At 43.0% G+C, this 20,631-nt stretch overlaps 1 protein-coding gene across 4 annotated transcripts in view; it reads right to left on the bottom strand.

The window, feature by feature from the left end:
- tgfbr2l (transforming growth factor beta receptor-like) overlaps positions 1–20,631 on the bottom strand; it is a 138,357-nt gene that overhangs the window by 48,114 nt on the left and 69,612 nt on the right. For all 4 annotated transcript variants that reach the window (XM_072262089.1, XM_072262086.1, XM_072262088.1 and 1 more), the window contains exons 4-5: positions 8,219–8,372; positions 1,490–1,692 (exon numbers count right to left, since the gene is read on the bottom strand). In XM_072262089.1, coding sequence (XP_072118190.1) covers positions 1,490–1,692; positions 8,219–8,372 — 357 coding nt within the window. The remainder of the gene's footprint in view (positions 1–1,489; positions 1,693–8,218; positions 8,373–20,631) is intronic.

Raw genomic sequence — 20,631 nt, 5'->3', positions numbered from 1 at the left:
GTCTTCACATGACCCTGATCGGGAGGCTAAGCTGGTGCTGCACCTTGCCAAGGGTGACCTGCAGGCTAGCAGAGGGAAGGAGTGCCTTACACCTCCTTTGGTAGGGACGTATCTCCACCCCATCATCCCGTCATTCCATTAATTATCCTTTAAGCTTTTGTTCTACCTTGTTTCATCTCTCAGATGAATTTTTGGAATGGACTCTCCAATTAAGAGTGAATTATGAAGTCATTGTCCTGCTTGGTGGTGCAATAATATCAGCCTGAGTTCGAATCCAAGACAGGTTGAGCGTCGAGCTGGCAACTCGGCCTCGTAAAAACAAGAATAGCTTGCTACGGAAACACCATCAAAAGACAGTGCCCCGATAACTCCACTGCTGAGTTAAGGGCTATTCTTCTTCTTCTATGAAGTTATTGTTTCTTAGAAAAAAATCCAATTATATTTAAATTGTTTGATGACATTTACTTCAAGGATACAGAAACTTTAAAATGTGAAGTTCTGCAAGAGTCCATGCCAGTTTAAAACACAACTGTATCTATTGCTCTTAAACAATCAAGAACAATTTCTGCATCCACTTACAGCAAGTAAAGTGATTCATTAACCATGCCAACTGTTTCAACAAATGCCAGAGAATACATAAACAATATCGCAGGATACAAGTTTAGAAAAATAGCTTACACAAAACTGTATGATGAATGAAATATATTGTGTATGGACAAAATTTGACATTAATGGCATGCAGCTAGAGCAGGGGAATGAAATGAAGAGGTCTTTGTCCTCTTTCCTTTGTGAATTCTAAACTCATACAAAGGATTTCCTTATTTGGTGCATCAATATTTTCATATGCAAGTTTCGGGCAACAGCCTGAGGGGAAGAAAATGTCGACATGTAACTTACAGTAAAACTCCTGAATTTGTCTTTAACAATAAACTTTTGGCCTTGAGCGGACTTTGGGAAATTCTGTTATTAATATTCTGTCTTGCTTTCTTCCATTCAGTCAACAGTTCTGTACAGACAGATCTTTGCTGGCTCCTGGTTAAACAATCACCTATTTTTTAAAATAAGCCCTTACAACTGGAAGAAAAAGGAGAAGAATGAGGCCATTTGGCCCATCAAGTCTGCCCCACCATTTCACCATGGCTGATCCATTTCCCTCTCAGCCCCTATCTTCTGCCCTCTCCCCATATCCCTTCATGCCCTGACAACCTATCAACCTCTGCCTTAAATCTCTGCCTCCACAGATTCACCACTCTCTGGCTAAAGAAATTTCTCCTCATCTCCGTTCTAAATGCATGTCCCTCTAGTCTGAGGCTGTGTCCTCTGGTCCTAGACTTCCCCACCATAGCAAACATCCTCTCCACACCCACTCAATCTTGGATAAATTTGTTAATTTGCAATTTGCAAAAGTTGGTGTGGGAGAAGAGAAAGCTGAACGCATTCCACGAAACGGAATAAGCAGAAAAGATTCTTTTGAGGAAAGAAAACTCACCGTTTAGTTCAGCTTCAAAAATAAGTTTATCATTACACTCCTGTTCATTGGTACAACCACACACATACACCATCCCCTTCCCAACAGGCTGCTCAGTCATGATACAAACTGTTGTATTGTAAGTTGTGATTATTATGTCCTCCACTGGTAAGTGTGGATAGTGACACATTGTTTGCACACTCGTGGATTCATTGTTCTTCCTCCTGTGGGAAAAGACAAAAGTTCATATTGTGTAAATAAGATCTGGAGTGGTTTCTTAAAATTGTTATTTATTTTAAAGATTCAGCACAAGGTAGGCCATTCCAGCCTTTAAGCAGCACTTCCCCCACAGTCCCAACAACCCCAATTTAACCCTAGCCCAATCACGGGATGCATCTTTGGACTGTGGGAGGAAACCGGAGCAGCAGGCGTAAACCCACGCATTCCACGGGGATAACATACTAAGATTCTTTATAGGGGATGCTGGAACTGAACTCCTAACTCCAATGCCCTGAACTGTAATAGTGTCGCACTAACTGCTACACTACCAATGCTCACAGCAATGATTCAGCTTCCTTCATCTGCAAAAATCCTAAAAAAAATTGTGGATGTGGCCCAGCCCATTTCAGATAAAGCCATACCCACCATCTACACAGAGCATCCATCATCAGAGACCCCCATCACCCAGGTCGTGCTCTTTTCTCACTGCTGCCATCAGGAAGAAGGTACAGGACTCACACCACCAGGTTCGGGAACAGTTACTATCCATCACACATCGGGCTCTTGAACCAAATAGGATAACATCACTCAACTTCATTTGCCCTGTCATTGAAATGTTCTGACAACCTGTGGAGTCACTTTCAAGGCTTCTTCACCTTAAATTCTCGATAATTATTGCTTATTTGTTATTATTATTTCTTGCTTTCTGTATTTGTGCAGTTTGTTGTCTTTCGCACACTGGTTGAACACGCAAGGTTGTAAACAAAGCTATTAGATAAGACCAAAATGGTTTACAATACCCAATGTGGAGACTGCAGCAAATATTACGTCAGTGAAACTGAGAAAACTACCCACAAGGATCCATGAACATTAACCGGCTGTAAAGCCGCATGACCAACTCCCCCTGGTCTCTACCCGTGAAGATCACGAGGGGCACAAATTTGACCGGGCATCAGTGAAAGTCATGGCGCAAGCAAACATGCGGCTTGATAGAGAATTCCTGGAAGCACAGTTTTCCGAGAACAATTTTCTTAACAGACAACACAATAGTAACCAACAATCTACAAAACAATAACAGACAACACAATAGTAACCAACAATCTACAAGACAATAGTCCAAACCACCTCAAGGATTCAACAATTAGCAGAAGGGTCACATGTACAAAAGTCAATATTCAAACTGAAATAAATGTGAACATATGAACAATCTTAATAATTACCAATGAAACAAGGAGAGCAGGAAAGACCATTTGGAATTCTTTGAAGAAATAACACGCAGGATAGACAAAGGAGAATCGGTGGATGTTGTATACTTGGGATTTTCAGAAGGCCTTTGACAAGGTGACACATGAGGCTGCTTAATGAGATAAGAGCCCAGGGTTTTACAGGAAAGACAAACATGAGAACTAACAAGGATAAAGCACTGACTGATTGGCAGGAGGCAAAGAGTGGGAATAAAGGGATTGAGGAGGAAATTCTTTGGCAGAGAGTAGTGAATCTGTGGAATTTGTTGCCACGGGAGGCAAAGTCAATGAACAGATTTAGGGCAGAGGTTGATAGATTCTTGATTAGTCGGGGTATGAAAGGATACAGCCCTCCAAGAGGACCACAACCTTGTCGTGGGTTGGAGGCTTGCATACCTCAATGACCAGGAGAAATATGTTGGCTAGAGTCAGGGCTCTTGGTTAGGTTACCCGTGTCAAACAGGTCAAAAGGTAGATGACAGACTAATTGTGGTCCACCGGTCCTCCAAATTCGGGAGTCAGCTCAGGGCTAACAACCCTGACTGGTAAAACAAAATAGTATTGGAAACAGCAATAAAGTATCCTTCTATATTTGAGTGCAACAGTATCCCTGAATCTCCATCTGGGACTTGCAAGGCTGGCTGCAGTGGGCGAGAATGAGACTCCCAGACGCCACGCTGCCTTCCAGGTGCCAGGGTTCAGGATATCTCGGATCAAGTCCTCAGCATTCTTAAGTGGGAGGGTGAACAGCCAGAAATCGTGGCCCATGTAGGTACCAATGACGTGGGTAAGACAAGTGACTAGGTTCTGCATAGGGAGTTAGGTATTAAGTTATAGGAGAGGATGAGGTGCACAGGGTATCAGGGAGGTGTGAAGACCTGTCCTATCTTCTGAAGCAGGTCCTCCAGCTGGTTAAACTAGCAGGAAGGTGTTTCCTAGCACGTGTTGTGGAGCGCGAAGAGCACGACAGCACACGTAGATAACTCTGGTCATCTACGTCCAGTCATCTTGACTTTTGGCTTGCCACTGGATCCAGACAGATGAGGACGAGAGAGTGAGAATGACGACCTGCACAACTCTCCCTCACTTTAATCAAACTCACATGCAGGTCATGCCATCCAAAAAACGATGTCACTAGTCCTCATCGCTCGTGATGGACACGTGCGTGCACGCGTATACACACACACACACACACACACACACAGACTCAAAAACATAAACGGCAGGACCTCCAGGGATGTGATCTCAGGATTGCTACCCATGCCACCTACTAGTCAGGTCAGAACTAGGAAGACTATACAGTTTAATATGTGGCTGAGGAGTTGGTGTAGGAGGGAGGGCATAAGATTTTTGGATCATTGGTCTCTCTTCCAGGGAGGGTGGGACCTGTACAGAAGAGACGGTTTACGCCTGAACGGGAGGGGACTAATATCCTAGCGGGAAGGTTTGTTAACGCTGCATGGTAGGGTTTAAACTAGAGTTGCAGGGGGATGGGAAACAATGCCGGAACACTTAGTGGAGAGGTTGCGGCGGCAGATATTGGTAAGACAAAGTTAGGAGTCAAAAGGTTGAGCATGGTGCGACTAGTGTCCTGAGCTGTGTATATTTCAATGCAGGAAGTGTCGTCGGAAAGGTGGATAATAGCGCTGAAGATGAGGTAGCTGCTTTACAAAATGAGGCAATGAGGAGAGTCTGTTGACTGGGCAAAATTGCAGTCAACAGCATGAGTTACAATGTAAAAGGCAGACAAAATCGAAAAGGGTGAATTTAGTACTGATGGTGTTGCATTTAAATGTGCACAGTATACAGAATAAAGTAGATGAACTTTCAGCACAGTTGCAGATTAGCAGGTATGATGTTGTAGGCATCACTGAATCATGACTGAAAGGAGATTATAGGATACACATTGTATTGAAGGGACAGGCAAGAAGACAGAGGGGGTGGTGCTGCTCTGTTGGTAAAAAAATCAAATCACTAGAAAGAGGTGACATTGGGTTGGATAGTGTTGAATCACTGTAGATAGATCTAAGGAACTGCAAGGGTAAACCAACCTTGATAGTAGTTGTATACAGACCCCAAAACAGTAGTAAGGATATGGTCAAGAAATTATAATGAAAGATAGAATATGCATGCCAAAGGGACAATGTTAAAAGAGTCATGGAGATTTCAATATGGAGCTAGATTGGGAAAATCAGATTGGTGCTGGAATCCAGGAGGGGGAATTTGTAGAGTGCCTATGGAATGGTTTTTAAGAGCAGCTTGAGGTTGAGCCCACTAGGGGATCAGTTGTTCTGGATTGAGTGTTGTGCAATGAACCAGAATTGATTAGTGAGCTTAAGGTAAAAGAACCCTTAGGGGAGAGTGATCATAATATGACCGAATTCACCCTGAAATTTGAGAAGGAGAAGCTCAAGTCAGATGTATCAATATTACAGTGGAGTAAAGAGAATTACAGAGGCATGAGAGAGGAGTTGGCCAGAATTGATTGGAAAAGAACACTGGCAGGGATGATGGCAGAGCAGCAACGGCTGGAATTTCTGGAAGCAATTCGGAAGGCACAGGATACTCACATCCCAGAGAGAAAGAAGTATTCGAAAGGAAGGATGACACAACCATGGCTAATGAGTAAAGTCAAAACCAACATAAAAGCCAAAGAGCAGGCATATAATAGAGCAAAAATTCGTGGGAATTTAGAGGATTGGTAATCTTTTAAAAACCAACAGAAGGCAACTAAAAAAGTCATTAAGGAGGTAAAGGTAGAATACGAAAGTAAGCTAGCCAATAATATTAAAGAGGTTACCAAAAGTTTCTTCAGATACAAAACGTATAAGAGACACAAAAGTGGATATCAGACCACTGGAAAACAATGAACTGAGTAAGTATTTTGCGCCAGTCTTCACCGTGGAAGATACTAGTAGCATGGCGGAAATTCCAGGTGTCATGAAGTGTGTGAAGTTACCATAACTAGAAAGGAAGTTCTTGGCAAAATGAATGGTCTTAAAGTAGCTAAGTCACCTGGACTAGATGGTATACACCCCAGGGTTCCGAAAGAGGTGGCTGAAGAGACCGTGGAGGCATTAGTAATGATCTTTCAAGAATCACTAGAATCTGGAATGGTTCCAGAAGACTGGAAAATTGCAAATGTCACTACACTCTTGAAAAAGGGAGACAGGCAGAAGAAAGGAAATTGTAGGCCAGTTAGTCTGACCTCAGTGATTGGGAAGATGTTAAAGATGATTAGAAAGGATGAGGTCTCAGGGTACTTAGAGGCAGATGATAAAATAGGCAATAGTCAGCTTGGTTTCCTCAAGGGAAAATCTTGCCTGACAAATCTATTGGAATTCTTTGAAGAAATAACAAACAGGATAGACAAAGGAGAATCGGTTGATGTTATGTACTTGGATTTTCAGAAGGCCTTTGACAAGGTGCCACACATGAAGATGCTAAACAAGATAAGAGCCCATAGAATTACAGGAAAAATTACTAGCATGGATAGAGCATTGGCTGATTGGCAGGAGATATAGTGGGAATAAAGGGATCCTTGTCTGATTGTCTGTGAGTGACTTATGGTGTTCCACAGGGATCTGCGTTGGGGCCTTTCATTTTATAAATGTTGTATGTCAATGATTTCAATATTGAAAGTGATGCTTTACAGCCGGGTCTGTGGAGGTTACAAAGATGGGCGCAGGGGCAGGTAGTGTTGAGGAAGCAGAGAGGCTGCAGAAGGACTTCGATTAGGAGACTGGGCAAAGAGATGGGAGGTGAACTGCAGTGTCAGTAAGTGTACGGTCATGCACTTTGGTAGAAGGAATAGAAGGATAAACTTTTTTTAAATGGGAAGAAAATTCTAAAATCTGAGGTGCAAAGGAATTTGGAAGTCCTTGTGCAGAATTCCCTAAAGATTAATTTGCAGGTTGAATCAATGATGAGAAAGGAGAACGCAATGTTAGCACTCATTTCAAGAGGATGAGAACGTAAAAGCAAGGCGTAATGCTGAGGCTGTACAAGACACTAGTGAGGCCTCACTTGGTATTGTGAGCAGATTTGGTTCAGGGGAAGTTCACAAAAATAACTCTGGGAATGAAAGAGTCATCGTATGTACAGCAATTTATGGCTCTGAGCCTGTACTTGCCAGAACTTAGAAGAATGAGAGGGGATCGCATTGAAACCTATTGACTGTTTAAAGTCCTGAATAGAGTGGATGTGAAGAGGATGTTTCCTTTGGTGGGGGAGTCCAGGAACTGAGGGCACAGCCTCAAAATAGATGGAAGTACATTTAAAATAGAGATGAGGAAGCCAGAGAATAGTGAATCTATGGAATTTGTTGCCACGGCGGCTATGGATGCCAAGCCACTGGGTGTATTTAAGGTGGAGATTAATAGGTTCTTGATTAGTCAGGGCATGAAAGGTTACGGGGAGAAGATAGAAGAATGGGGTTGAAAGAGAAATGGTTCAGACATGATGAAATGGCGGCATAGACTCGATGGGCCAAATGGCCTAATTCTGCTTCTATGTCTTATGGTCTTAATGGATGTTGTGCAGGGATAGTTAGGGTATAACACCTGAGTGAGTTTTGTTGAGAAGCTGGATAGCTACAGGAGAGAAGCTTCAAAGAGCACGTGAAGTGTAGTGTCTCCCTGATGGCAGTTTGGTGAATTGGTGTCAGCTAGGGCTGGTGGAGTCAGTAGTAATTTTTTCTGCTCTTTTCTTCGCTCTAGCAATGAGCAGGTTTTCTAATGTTGATCGCTGACAGCCAGCAATCTTCGCTGATCGTACCGCTCGCTGCGACCTGCACCTGGAGAGAGAGGAGGCGGCGAGAAACTGACCGGTGGCAGAGGTGGTCACAGCACTCTCAATGATGGCTGAATAAAAATTCATCAGGATACACCCTGAGATGTTTTTGTGGGTTGATGATTTACTATGTAGCTAGTTCAGTACTACACTGTGGGCCAATGGGTTTGCACCTGTGCTCTACTCTTCTATGTTTGATATTCTCTGTTAAGTTTCCTGAAATGGCGTAGGTAACGGTTGTCCCCAGGAGTTTGGATGACTCAACCACAGACACAGCCTTTAGGCCAGGGCTCCCCAACCTGGGATTCACAGACCCTTCGGTTAATGGCAAGGCTTCATGGAATAAAAAAGTTCAGGAACCCCTGATTTAGGCTGATAAAGAACCAATCCTTGGTGGTGTAGTTTGCTACAGAAATTAAACATGGTCGTTAAGTTTGCATCTGTGAAAAATGACAGTGCACTGGTAATCAAATCTAAAGCCACGATTAACACTCACCATATGGCCACACATATTTCCTCCGAGCTCACACAGTAGGAGTTCAACGTACAATTGCTGTAACACACTTTGTCCTCACAGATTGGGTTAGTATAGTCACACCATTTGCACAGATTTGTCTCCAAGAAACTTGCAATGACAAGGGAATTCAAAACTGCAAAACAAAAGAATTACAAACTTACAGAAACAAGAAATTTATGCAGTCTCTGAGCATTTGCCGCTGAATTTATTTTAGAATGGATACTCCCAAATGCCTCGGTTTTGATGGACTCTAAATCAAGGTGTCTTTGGGGCTTTTGCTTTAGCTTGCATCGTAGAGGGTGGCGGTGTCAGTGTTTCTTCTGGTGCAAGTGTGGGGTAGGGGGTAATGATGCTTCTGCCGCTGCTTGTGCATGCGGAGGGGGGGGGGCTTTGGGGTTTTGATGTTACCATCATTCATTCTTTGGGATTTCTTGTTTCATGGATGTCTGTGAAGAGTGAGATTTTCAGGCTGTATACTGTGTACATTCTCTGATATTGAACAGAACCATTTGAATTATTTGTTATGCATCCAATTCCAGATTCATAAGTGCGTGCCCAACTCTACCAGTACCCCCTGGTGAGGAACAGCAGATGCATAAGTAGCAATGCAGCCATGAGCTGGCATCACGGGCACAAGCAAATGCAACATTCAAGAAACCGATCCTGCCAAGCAGGGTACGTGCCCCTACTCCAGGGCTAAGCATGGCACAGTCAGGGATTTTCTGCTTTACTTACAAAGGTGTTTTACAGGGTTTGCATCACCTTCCAGAAAAAATCTCTATCATATTTGTTTGCATTAAAATGAACAAGAGTCTGAAATATAAGAACTGAAAAGCACAGTGGCAGCCTTCATCGTTTTAAATGTCAGATTTAACATATTTCACACCTGCCCCAAACTTCAGAAGTGAAGAAGCAGAAGGGAGAAGTGAAAAAGGAAAAAATGTGAGGAAAGTTTGAGTGGAAGGTGATGAAGTAGAACATGCATCTAAAATTACTTAGAAAGCAGACAGCATATATTTTATAGTTAGGGTGCCTAAGACTTTTGCACTGTACGGGAGTAAATTTACGTATTGCACTGCACTGCTGCCACAAAAAAAAATTTATAACCTATGTCAGTGATGGTAAACCTGATTCTGATATGGGTCTCTATTGTGGACTGAGATTGGGAAGGGGGCAGGGAGGAGTGGGAAGCACCGGGGAGACATTCTTAATGATCAAGAGACCGGTGGTTATAAGACCATAAGATATAGGAGCAGCCCCAATCCCTTGCCTTCTCCCTGTATCGCTTCATGCCGTGACTAATCATGAATCTATCAACTTCTGCCTTAAATATACCCAGTGACTTGGCCTCTACTGCTGCCCGTGGCAATGAATTCTGCAGATAGTCATAGTCATAGTCATACTTTATTGATCCCGAGGGAAATTGGTTTTCGTTACAGTTGCACCATAAATAATAAATAGTAATAAAACCATAAATAGTTAAATAGTAATATGTAAATTATGCCAGGAGATAAGTCCAGGACCAGCCTATTGGCTCAGGGTGTCTGACCCTCCAAGGGAGGAGTTGTAAAGTTTGATGGCCACAGGCAGGAATGACTTCCTATGACGCTCTGTGCTGCATCTCGGTGGAATGAGTCTCTGGCTGAATGTACTCCTGTGGCCATCCAGTACATTATGTAGTGGATGGGAGACATTGTCCAAGATGGCATGCAACCTGGACAGCATCCTCTTTTCAGACACCACCGTGAGAGAGTCCAGTTCCATCCCCAGAACATCACTGGCCTTACGAATGAGTTTGTTGATTCTGTTGGTGTCTGCTACCCTCAGCCTGCTTCCCCAGCACACAACAGCAAACATGATAGCACTGGCCACCACAGACTTGTAGAACATCCTCAGCATTGTCCAGCAGATGTTAAAGGACCTCAGTCTCCTCAGGAAATAGAGACGGCTTTGACCCTTCATGTAGACAGCCTCAGTGTTCTTTGACCAGTCCAGTTTATTGTCAATTCGTATCCCCAGGTATTTGTAATCCTCCACCATGTCCACACTGACCCCCTGGATGGAAACAGGACTCACCGGTACTTTAGCTCTCCTCAGGTCTACCACCAGCTCCTTAGTCTTTTTCACATTAAGCTGCAGATAATTCTGTTCACACCATGTGACAAAGTTTCCTACCGTAGCCCTGTACTCAGCCTCATCTCCCTTGCTGATGCATCCAACTATGGCAGAGTCATCAGAAAACTTCTGAAGATGACAAGACTCTGTGCAGTAGTTGAAGTCCGAGGTGTAAATGGTGAAGAGAAAGGGAGACAAGACAGTCCCCTGTGGAGCCCCAGTGCTGCTGATACACCACTCTCTGGCTAAAGAAATCAAACGACGTTGCCTGGTGTCTCAGGGCGAGGTGTGTCTGCACCACCGGCCCCATAGTACTCCACCTTCACCATTTCCAACATCCTTTGCTCCCATCAGATTGACAAACTCACTGTTCGCTCCACGTTGACAAATACAGTACTGTGCAAAAGTCTTAAGCATCCTAACTATATATACTATATGTGCCTAACATTTTTGCAGTACCACATATCTGAACATGAGAAAAATCTGCAGATGCTGGAAATCCAGTTCCTCCTGACCTGCTGAGTTCCACCAGCATCTTGTGTATGTCACTGTATATCTGAATAACATATTGCTGTTTAAAGTTAACAGGAAATACTTTGGAGTCTCACTAGTCATCATAAAAAGTTATTCAAAAGCATCTAGTCAAATTAATTCTAGTACAACAGGTTATTAAGAAGGCAAATGGAATGTTGACTATCATTGCCAGAGGGATTGAATTCAAAAGCAGGGAGGTCATGCTGCAACTATACAGGGTACTGGTGAGACTGCACCTGGTGTACTGTGTGCAGTTCTGGTCTCCATACTTGAGGAGGGATATACTGGCTTTGGAGGCAGTGCAGAGGATGTTCACCAGGTTGATTCCAGGGATGAAGGGGTTAACCTGTGAGGAGAGATTGAGTCGCCTGGGACTATACTCTGGAATTCAGAAGAATGAGAGAGGATCTTATAGAAACATACAAAATTTTGAAAGTGATAGATAAGATAGAAGTAGGAAAGTTGTTTCCATTGGTAGGCGAGACTAGAACTAGGGGACATTGCCTCAAGATTCAGGGGAGAAGACTTAGGACGGAGATGAGGAGAAACTGTTTTTCCCAGAGAGTGGTGAAGCTGTGGAATTCTCTGCCCAGGGAAGCAGTTGAGGCTTCTTCACTAAATATATTTTAGATACAGTTAGATGGATTTTTACATAGTAAGGGAATTAAGGGTTATGGGGGAAAGGCAGGTAGATGGAGCTGAGTTTACAGACAGATCAGCCATGATCTTATTGAACGGCGGGGCAGGTTCGATGGGCCGGATGGCCTACTCCTGCTCCTATTTCTTATGTTCTTATGTAATTCAAGTTTTTCAGTACTTATCCAACAGTTTTATAATGTACAGCTTTTTCTATGGAATCGCCCAATACTGAGAAAATGAACCTCCAATCCAATCAAAGGTGCAGGCATTTGGAGGAGAAAAAGATGTAAGTAGCATCATCATCGAAAACTATTTCAGCTTGGGGTCCTCGGAGCCCTTACTTAATGGCGTTGGTCCATGGCATAAAATAGGTTGGCAACCCCTGATTAGTGCAGTGAGTATGCACCAAAAGCTCCAGCAATTCCTCAGTAGAAATCCATCTATAAAGGATAAAAACTTGCTTACATTCCATATCTGCTCATTTGTTCTGGCTATTAAAACACTTGGGGATAATATGTATCCTATGTCAATAGTACAAAATGCGTTCATAGCAAATAACCAGTCCACATTAGAAAGTGCTGACATTTTCATTTAAATTGAAGTCAATAGAAAAGATCATTGGTCATTTTATAAAATGGACTGGCTATTGGCAATGACTGCAAAGCAAAAAAAAATTAGCTTAGTGTAAATCAGGTAGCTGATTGTGACCTGATTTTGCACTAGTTTGGAGAGTACCAACTTAACGTCCTTTGAGCATAAGTGTATTTCTGGCTTGTCTTGAGACTTGTTTGGTTCAGTTCAGTCCACGTAAAGAAATCAGACACAGTTTTGCATCAGTGGTTTCTAAGAGGAACTTGAAGGTAGTATAAAAGAATAAGATTGACTAAATTACATTATAATCTTTTGTCAGAAGGAACTTTAACTTCTCGGAGCAAAATGCCTCAACCCCTCCCCCACCCCAACCACTACATTCTGACTGCCACATCATTCATATTAACTCTAATTAAATCCAGATGATGCATTGCAAATTAAGCCTTCAATGATTTAATAAAGCTGCACCAACATAAGAAGAATGATTGTGCATTTCTGAAAAAAGTTCCAGATGTTACTGAGACAAATCCAAAACATCAAAATATAAACTTCAAAAACTTTGAATGAGACAGTACAAGAGTGAAATAAAACTGATTAAAAACAACTCATTTTCCCAACTAAACCTGAACTCAATCTTCCTTACATAAACCAAATCTAATTGTGGATTATGTTTCGAAACAAAAACATGAATTAGGGATTGTTGCCAGCTTTATGTAAACATACTCTTTGCTTAAAGTGGGGCATTAAAGTACAAGTGGTGCATGCAAGCTCGATTTCAATGTTTAAGTGAAGTTTGGATAAATACATGGGTGGTAGGGGTGCGGAGGGCTATGGTCCTGGGAGTAGGGAATTTGAATAGATTCAGCATGGACTAGATGGGTTAAAGGGCCTGTTTCTGAGCTGTACTTTTCTGGGACTCGTTGACACTAAAGCAAAAGTATAAGATTTAGTTAGCTTGATATATATATTAAGTGACAAATAAGTTAATCTACTTGAACCAGAAGTATCTGCATTTATTTCCAACATATCACAATTAGAAATAAATGTACCAATTACCCAATTGTTAAATATATAAATTTATGAAAATACTTATAAAACTAGAGCAAAAAATAAGCAATATTGCCATTATAAACACAAGACAGTCAGCAGATGCTGGAAATGCAAAGCAACACAGGCAAATTAAAATTGTATTTATTGTAATTTATAATTCTAATTCCCGTTATAATTTTTCCACAAATTATATTATATTTTTCATTAGATTAGATTAGATTCAACTTTATTGTCATTGTGCCGAGTACAGATACAAAGCCAATGAAATGCAGTTAGCATCTGACCAGAAATGCAAAGAATAGTGTTATTTACAAAATAACTGTGAATAAAAAGTAAGTGCTACAGCACACAAATATATCAGTACTAAGACAGTACAATACGGGTGCAATACTGCTTAGCGCTGTGATGTGAGGTTCAGCAGGGTCACAGCGTCAGGGAAGAAGCTCTTCCTGTGCCTGCTGGTGTGGGAGCGGAGGCTCCTGTAGCGCCTACTGGATGGGAGGAGAGTAAAAAGTCCATGGTTAGGATGAGATGCATCCTTGATAATGCTTTTCACCCTGCCCAGGCAGCGTTAATGGTAGGTGTTCTCAATGATGGGCAATTGGGTGCTGATAATCCGCTGGGCAGTTTTCACCACACACTGGAGTGCTTTGCGGTCCGATACGGGACAATTGCCATCCCAAACTGAGATGTAGTTGGTGAGTATGCTCTCAATTGTACAACGGTAAAAGTCCGTCAGTATCCTGGGACAGAGGTGAGCTTTCTTGATGCTCCGCAGGAAATAAAGGCGCTATTGCGCCTTTTTGATCAGGATGGAGGAGTTCAGAGACCAGGTGAGATCCTCGGAAATGTGGACACCAAGGAATTTGAAGCTTGATACACGCTCCACTACAGCTCCGTTGATGTAGGTGGGGACGTGAGCGTGGCTCCTAGCATGCCTGAAGTCCACAATGATCTCCTTGGTCTTCTGGATGTTAAGGGTCAGGTTGTTGTCAGCACACCACGTGGCCAGGTGCTGGACCTTGTCCTTGTAGGCCATCTCGTCATCCTCTCTGATCAGACCAACCACCGTGGTGTCGTCTGCGAACTTGATTATGGAGTCAGAACAATGTACAGGAACGCAGTCATAGGTGAAAAGGGAGTACAGAAGAGGGCTCAGCACTCAGCCTTGAGGCACACCGGTGTTTAGGGTGAGGGTGGAAGAGGAGAGATTAACCTATCACCCAGAGTGACATTTGTTAGATATTAAAATAGTCATGGGGATCATAATATACAATTAACTGTGTGGATGAGTGTGTACCTACAAAGACTTACTGTACATTCCCAAACCAAAATCCGTGGATGAACCAGGAGGTAAGACGTCTGCTGAAGGCTGGATCTGTGGCATTCAAGTCTGGTGACCCAGGTCTGTACCAGAAAACCCGGTATGACTTGAGGGGGGTTATTTCAAGGGTGAAGAGACAATTTCGAACAAGGTTGGAGGTGATATTGGATGTACGACAACTCTGGCAGGGTTTGCAAGACATTATTTCCAACAAAGCGCAACTCAATAGCATGAATGGCAGCGATGCTTCAATATCAGATGAACTCAGTGCCTTCTATGCCCGCTTTGAAAGGGAGAATATAACTGCAGTGTTGAAGTTGTCTGCTGCACCCAGCAACCCTGTGATCCCTGTCTCAGAGGCCAATGTTAGGCTGTCTTTAAAGAGGGTGAACCCTTGCAAGGTGGAAGGACCTGACAAAGTACACGGTAAGGCTCTGAAAACTAGTGCCAATCAACTGGCGGGAGTATTCAAGGACATTTTCAACCTCTCACTGCTACAGGTGGAAGTTTGCACGCAAAAAGGCAACAATCATACCAGTGCCTAAGAAAAATAATGTGAGCTGCCTTAATGACTATCGCCTGGTAGCACTCACATCGACAGTGATGAAATGCTTTGAGAGTTTAGTCATGACTAGACTGAACTCCTTCCTCAGCATAGACCTGGACCCACTGCAATTTGCCTATCACCACAATAGGTCAACAGCAGACACAGTCTCAATGGCTCTTCACACGGCCTTAGATAATACGAGCACCTATGTCAGGTTGCTGTTCACCAACTGTAGCTCAGCATTTAACACCATCATTCCCAAAAACCTGATTGATAAGTTACAGAACCTGGGCCTCTGTACCTCCCTCTACAATTGGATCTTCAACTTCCTAACCAGAAGACCACAATCTGTGTGGATTGGTGATAATATTTTCTCCTCGCTGGCGATCAACACTGGTGCACCTCAGGGGCGTGTGCTTAGCCCACTGCTCTACTCTCTATACCCATGACTGTGTGGCTAGGCATAGCTCAAATACCATCTGTAAATTTGCTGATGATACAACCATTGTTGGTAGAATCTCAGGTGGTGATGAGAAGGTATACAGGAGTGAGATATGGCAACTAGTGGAGTGGTGCTGCAGCAACAGCCTTGTACTCAATGTCAGTAAGACGAAAGAGCTGATTGTGGACTTCAGGAAGTGTAAGACAAAGGAACACATACCAATCCTCGTAGAGGGATCAGAAGTGGAGAGAGTGAGCAGTTTCAAGTTCCTGGGTGTCAAGATCTCTGAGGATCTAATCTGGTCCCAACATATCGATGCAGTTATAAAGAAGGCAAGACAGTGACTATACTTCATTGGGAGTTTGAAGAGATCTGGTATATCAACAAAAATACTCAATAACTTCTATAGATGTACCATGGAGTCAACTCCATCTTGGGTACTAGCCTACAAAGTACACAGAACATCCTCAAGGAGTGGTGTCTCAGAAAGGCAGTGCCCATTATTAAGGACCCCAGCACCTGGGGCATGCCCTTTTCTCACTGTTACTATCATGTAAGAGATACAGAAGCCTGAAGGGGCACACAGCGATTCAGGAACAGCTTCTTCCCCTCAGCCATCTGATTCCTAAATGGACATTGAACCCGTGAACACTACTTCACTTTTTTAATATATATACTATTTCTGTTTTTGCACAATTTTAATCTATTCAATATACATATACTGTAATTAATTGTATTTATTTATTTATTTATCTTCTATATTACGTATTACTTTGAACTGCTGCTGCTAAGTTAACAAATTTTACGACACATGCCGGTGATAATAAACCTGATTCTGATTCTGATCCAATCAATGGGAGTGGCACGATAACGTAGTGGTTAGCACATCGCCTTACGGTACAGGCGACCCGGGTTCAATATCCATCTCTGTTGATAAGGATTTTGTATGTTCTCCCTGTGACTGCGTGGGTTTCCTCCCACAGTCCAAAGACGTACCGGTTGGTCATTGTAAATTGTCACATGGTTAGGCTGGGGTTAAATAGGGGGTTGGTGAACAGTGTGACTTGAAGGTCCAGAAGGGCCAATTCTGTATTGTATCTTAATAAAAATAAAATTTAAAAATACCATCAGTGCTTATGAATGGTTAACTAGAGAGGCAAATTTGCAGATGATACCAAGCTTGGAGGTGTAATGGATAGCAAGGAAGACTATCAGAGCCTGCAGTTCTGGACCAGCTAGGAAAATGGGCTGAGAAATGGCAGATGGAATTTGATATAGACTAGTGTGAGGTTTTGCACTTCAGTAGGACTAACCAAGGTAGGTCTTACACAGTGAATGGTAGGGCACTGAGGAGTGTGGTAGGACAAAGGCGTCTGGGAATACATTGGAATTTCCAGAATTTATTGAAAGTGGCAGCACAGGTAGACAGGGTCATAAACAAAAAGCTTTTGGCACATTGACCTTCAAAAATCAAAGTACTGAGTATAGGTGATGGGATGTTATATTGAAGTCGTATAAAATGTTGGTGAAGCCTAATTCATCAGCTGGAAAAATGGGTTGAAAAATGGCAGATGGAATTTAGTACAGACAAGCGCGAGGTATTGCACAGAGGTAGAGCCAACCAGGGTAGGTCTTACACAGTGAACAGTAGGGCGCTGAGGAGTGTGGTAGAACAAGGGGGATCTGGGAATACAGGTTGAAAGTAACATCACAGATAGATAGGGTCATGAAGAAAGCTTTTGGGACATTGCCCTTCATAAATCAATGTACTGAGTACAGAAGATGGGATGTTATGTTGAAGTTGTATGATGTTAGTGAGGCCTAATTTGGAGAACTGTGTGCAGTTTTGGTCACCGACCTACAGGAAAGATGTAAACAAGGTTGAAAGAGTGCGGAGAAAATTTACAAGGATGCTGCCAGGACTGGAGGACCTGAGTTATAAGGTAAAATTGAACAGATTAGGTCTTTATTCCTTGGAATATAGAAGACTGAGGGAATATTTGATAGAAGTATACAAAAGTATGAGGAGTATAGAGAGCAAAAATGCAAGCAGGCTTTTTCCACTGAGGTTGGGTCAGATTAGGACCAGAGGACACAGCCTCAGAATAGAGAAGTGTCCTTTTAGAATGGAGATGACGAGGAATTTCTTTAGCCAGAGAGTGGTGAATATGTGCCACAGGTAGCAGTGGAGGCCAAATCTTTACGTATATTTAAGGCAGAAGTTGATAGATTCTCGATACAGGGAGAAGGCAGGAGACTGGGGCTGTAAGGAAAATTTGATCATAGTGAAATGGCAGAGCAGACTCAATGGGCCAAATGGCCTAATTCTGCTCCTATGTCTAATGGTCTTATCAATCTTTTCAGCTAATTCTTCTCACCTCTATCTTCCGACAACCCAAAATCTTTTCCAATGTTTAGGATGCAGCTAGTATTAGCATGCACCTCTCACTTCCTCCCCCTTCCTCGTCCTATAGCCTCACACTTGCACCTTTTCTTATCTCAGATAATCAAGAATTGCAGTATGACCAGGCATTGGGAAACACAATTCTTGCTTATGCAACCACCGTCATCAAGCAGACAATCTTTGAAGAGTATTGATAATGGCTGGGGTCACCCATCTTGTAAAGACACTGCCCAGAAGAAGGCAATGGCAAACAATTTTTGTAGAAAAATTCCCCAAGAGCAATCGTGGTGATAGAAAGATCATGATCGTCCACGTCAGACAACATGGCACATAACGAACGAACGAGCTGGCAAATAACCAGAAGGGAACACTGAAGAGAATTTTCCACTTGATTTCAAAGTCATGGCCACCAGTAGAGACCCTGACACTGTGTGCAGTTCAGAGGATGACGCCAGAAGCCTGAGCTTATCATACTGCACTGCAACGAGGACAGGAGGTAAAATTCCAGTGCCAGATTGTCCGATGATCAGTTTGCCCAGAAGTTCCACTACGCAATACTCATATTTGGACTAAAATGGACCAGGTGCAGAAGACATCCAAGGGGTGTTCACATGGGCATTCTCCGTGCATTGGGAAGCTTGTTGGAAAGCCTGCGTTCTATACCAAGGAGTTTGGCTCCAGTTTGGAAGGCACACAATAGGGGGAAGTGGAAGTGGCGGCCATCACTGTTTAAAATACATAGAACATTACAGCACAGTACAGGCCCTTTGACCCATGGTGTTATGCCAACCTTCTCACCTACTCCAAGGTCAATCTAATCCTTCCCTGCCACATTGCCCACTGGTTTTCTATCATCCATATGCATATCTGAAAGTCTCTTAAATGTCCTTATTGTATCTGCCTCTAACACCATCCCTGGCAGTGCATTCCACGCACGCATCCAGCACTTTTTGTGGTAAAGATTTACATGTGGTGCTGTATAACAGGGTTGTTTTTTTTTTATATATCACAATAAACATTATTGTTTCAGGTCAAAGTTCATGGATGATACAAAGACAAGTGGAGGGACAGGTAGTGTTGAGGAAGTTGAGAGGCTACAGATGAGGAGAATGGGTAAACAAGTGGCGAGACATGTATGGTCATGTATTTTGGCAAAATATCAAAAATCAGAGATGCAAACAGACTTGGGAGTCCTTCTGCAGGGCTCCCTAAAGTTAATTTGCAGGTTAAGTTGGTGGTGAGAAAAGCAAATGCAATATAAACATTCATTTCCAGAGGACTAGAATATAAAAGCAAGGATGTAATGTCGAGGTTTTATAAGGCACTGGTGAGGCCTCACTTGGAGAATTGGGAGCAGTTTTGGGCCCCTGATCTAAGAAAGGACATTGGAGATTGTTCAAAGGAGATCCACAAGAATGATTCCAGGAATAAAAGGATGACTATATGTTGACCAATTGATGGCACCGATAGTGGTGGGGGGGGGGGGGGGGAGCTCATTGAAGTCTATTGAATGTTGAAAAGTCTTGATATAGTGGATGTGGAGGGGATAATTCTTATGGTGGGTGAGTCTAAGACCAGAGGACACAGCCTCAGAATAGTGGGGTGCCCTTAGCCAGAGAATGGTGAATCTCTGGAATTTGATGCCACAGGTGGCTGTAAAGTCCAAGCCATTGGGTATATTTAAGGCAGAGGTTGATAGATGCTTGATTGGTCAGGGCAGGGAGAAGGCAGGAGATTGGTATGGAGAGGGAAATGAATCAGCCATGATCAAATGGCGGAGCATATTCAATTGGCTAAATGGCCTAATTCTGCTCCTATGTCTTATGGTCTCATACGTCTTCCTTTTCCATTCTGACAATGGGCTATTGACCTGAAACATTACCACTAATTCTCTATACACAGAGAATGTCTGACCTGCTGTATGTTTCCAACACCTTCTGCTTGTAACTCTGAATTTCATCTGCAGTCTGCAGTAATTCATTACCAGAACTCCATAGACTTCAGCTGACTTCAGTAGCATGCTGCCTGATCCCTAATAATATCTTGCAGATTTATTTTGCATTTCTCCTGTATATACCGTTGTTCCTTTTCACACCTTTGGTGCATTAGGTGGCATTTTTGCCACTTCTGTAGCATTTAACTGCTCTTTACAAGGCCGAGCTGCCAGCTCAATGCTCAGCCCAGCACGGATGCAAAGCGTGCAAGGAGCCAGCCGAATTCGAACTGAGGACTGTTTGCCTTGAGGTCTGGAGCTGATGCCAGTACACCGGCTGGCATTACTGTATACATGTCGTATGTTAAGTATCAGCTACAAAAAAAGTTTGCCTTTATTTTCCATGGTCAACCTACTGTGGGGGCGACAATCCTTTGAAGAAACGGCATGCCAGCTACCAGGGTAGCTGGCACGAAAGCCAAGTCACTGCTGCCAAAATGGCCCTTCAGATCTTCCGAGCTGTGCGTGATCATTGATAACACGCATCCAGCAGCAGCCGGTCAACAGAGGCCCAGGAGCACAGAGACCATGTTTGAGCCTTTGTGTTTTGTAAGGGATTAAATGCGAGAGAGGACAAAAGTTAGAAGCACTGGAGAGAGGATGGGAGTGGGAATAGAAGAGGATAAAGTAAGAGATTTGGATGGGAGGGAGGGAATGGTTGTAGAGAAGGAATGGGCAGAGATGGGAGCAAACGGAGGTGTTCTGAACAAGGTCTGAAAGAAAGGGATAGATAAAATAAAGGCAGAAAAGTTG

Source organism: Mobula birostris, chromosome 6 (assembly GCF_030028105.1).
Source record: "Mobula birostris isolate sMobBir1 chromosome 6, sMobBir1.hap1, whole genome shotgun sequence".
Classification (NCBI taxonomy): Eukaryota; Metazoa; Chordata; class Chondrichthyes; order Myliobatiformes; family Myliobatidae; genus Mobula; species Mobula birostris.
The sequence above is the reverse complement of the archived record's forward strand: the minus strand, read 5'-3'. Positions and strand labels throughout refer to the sequence as shown.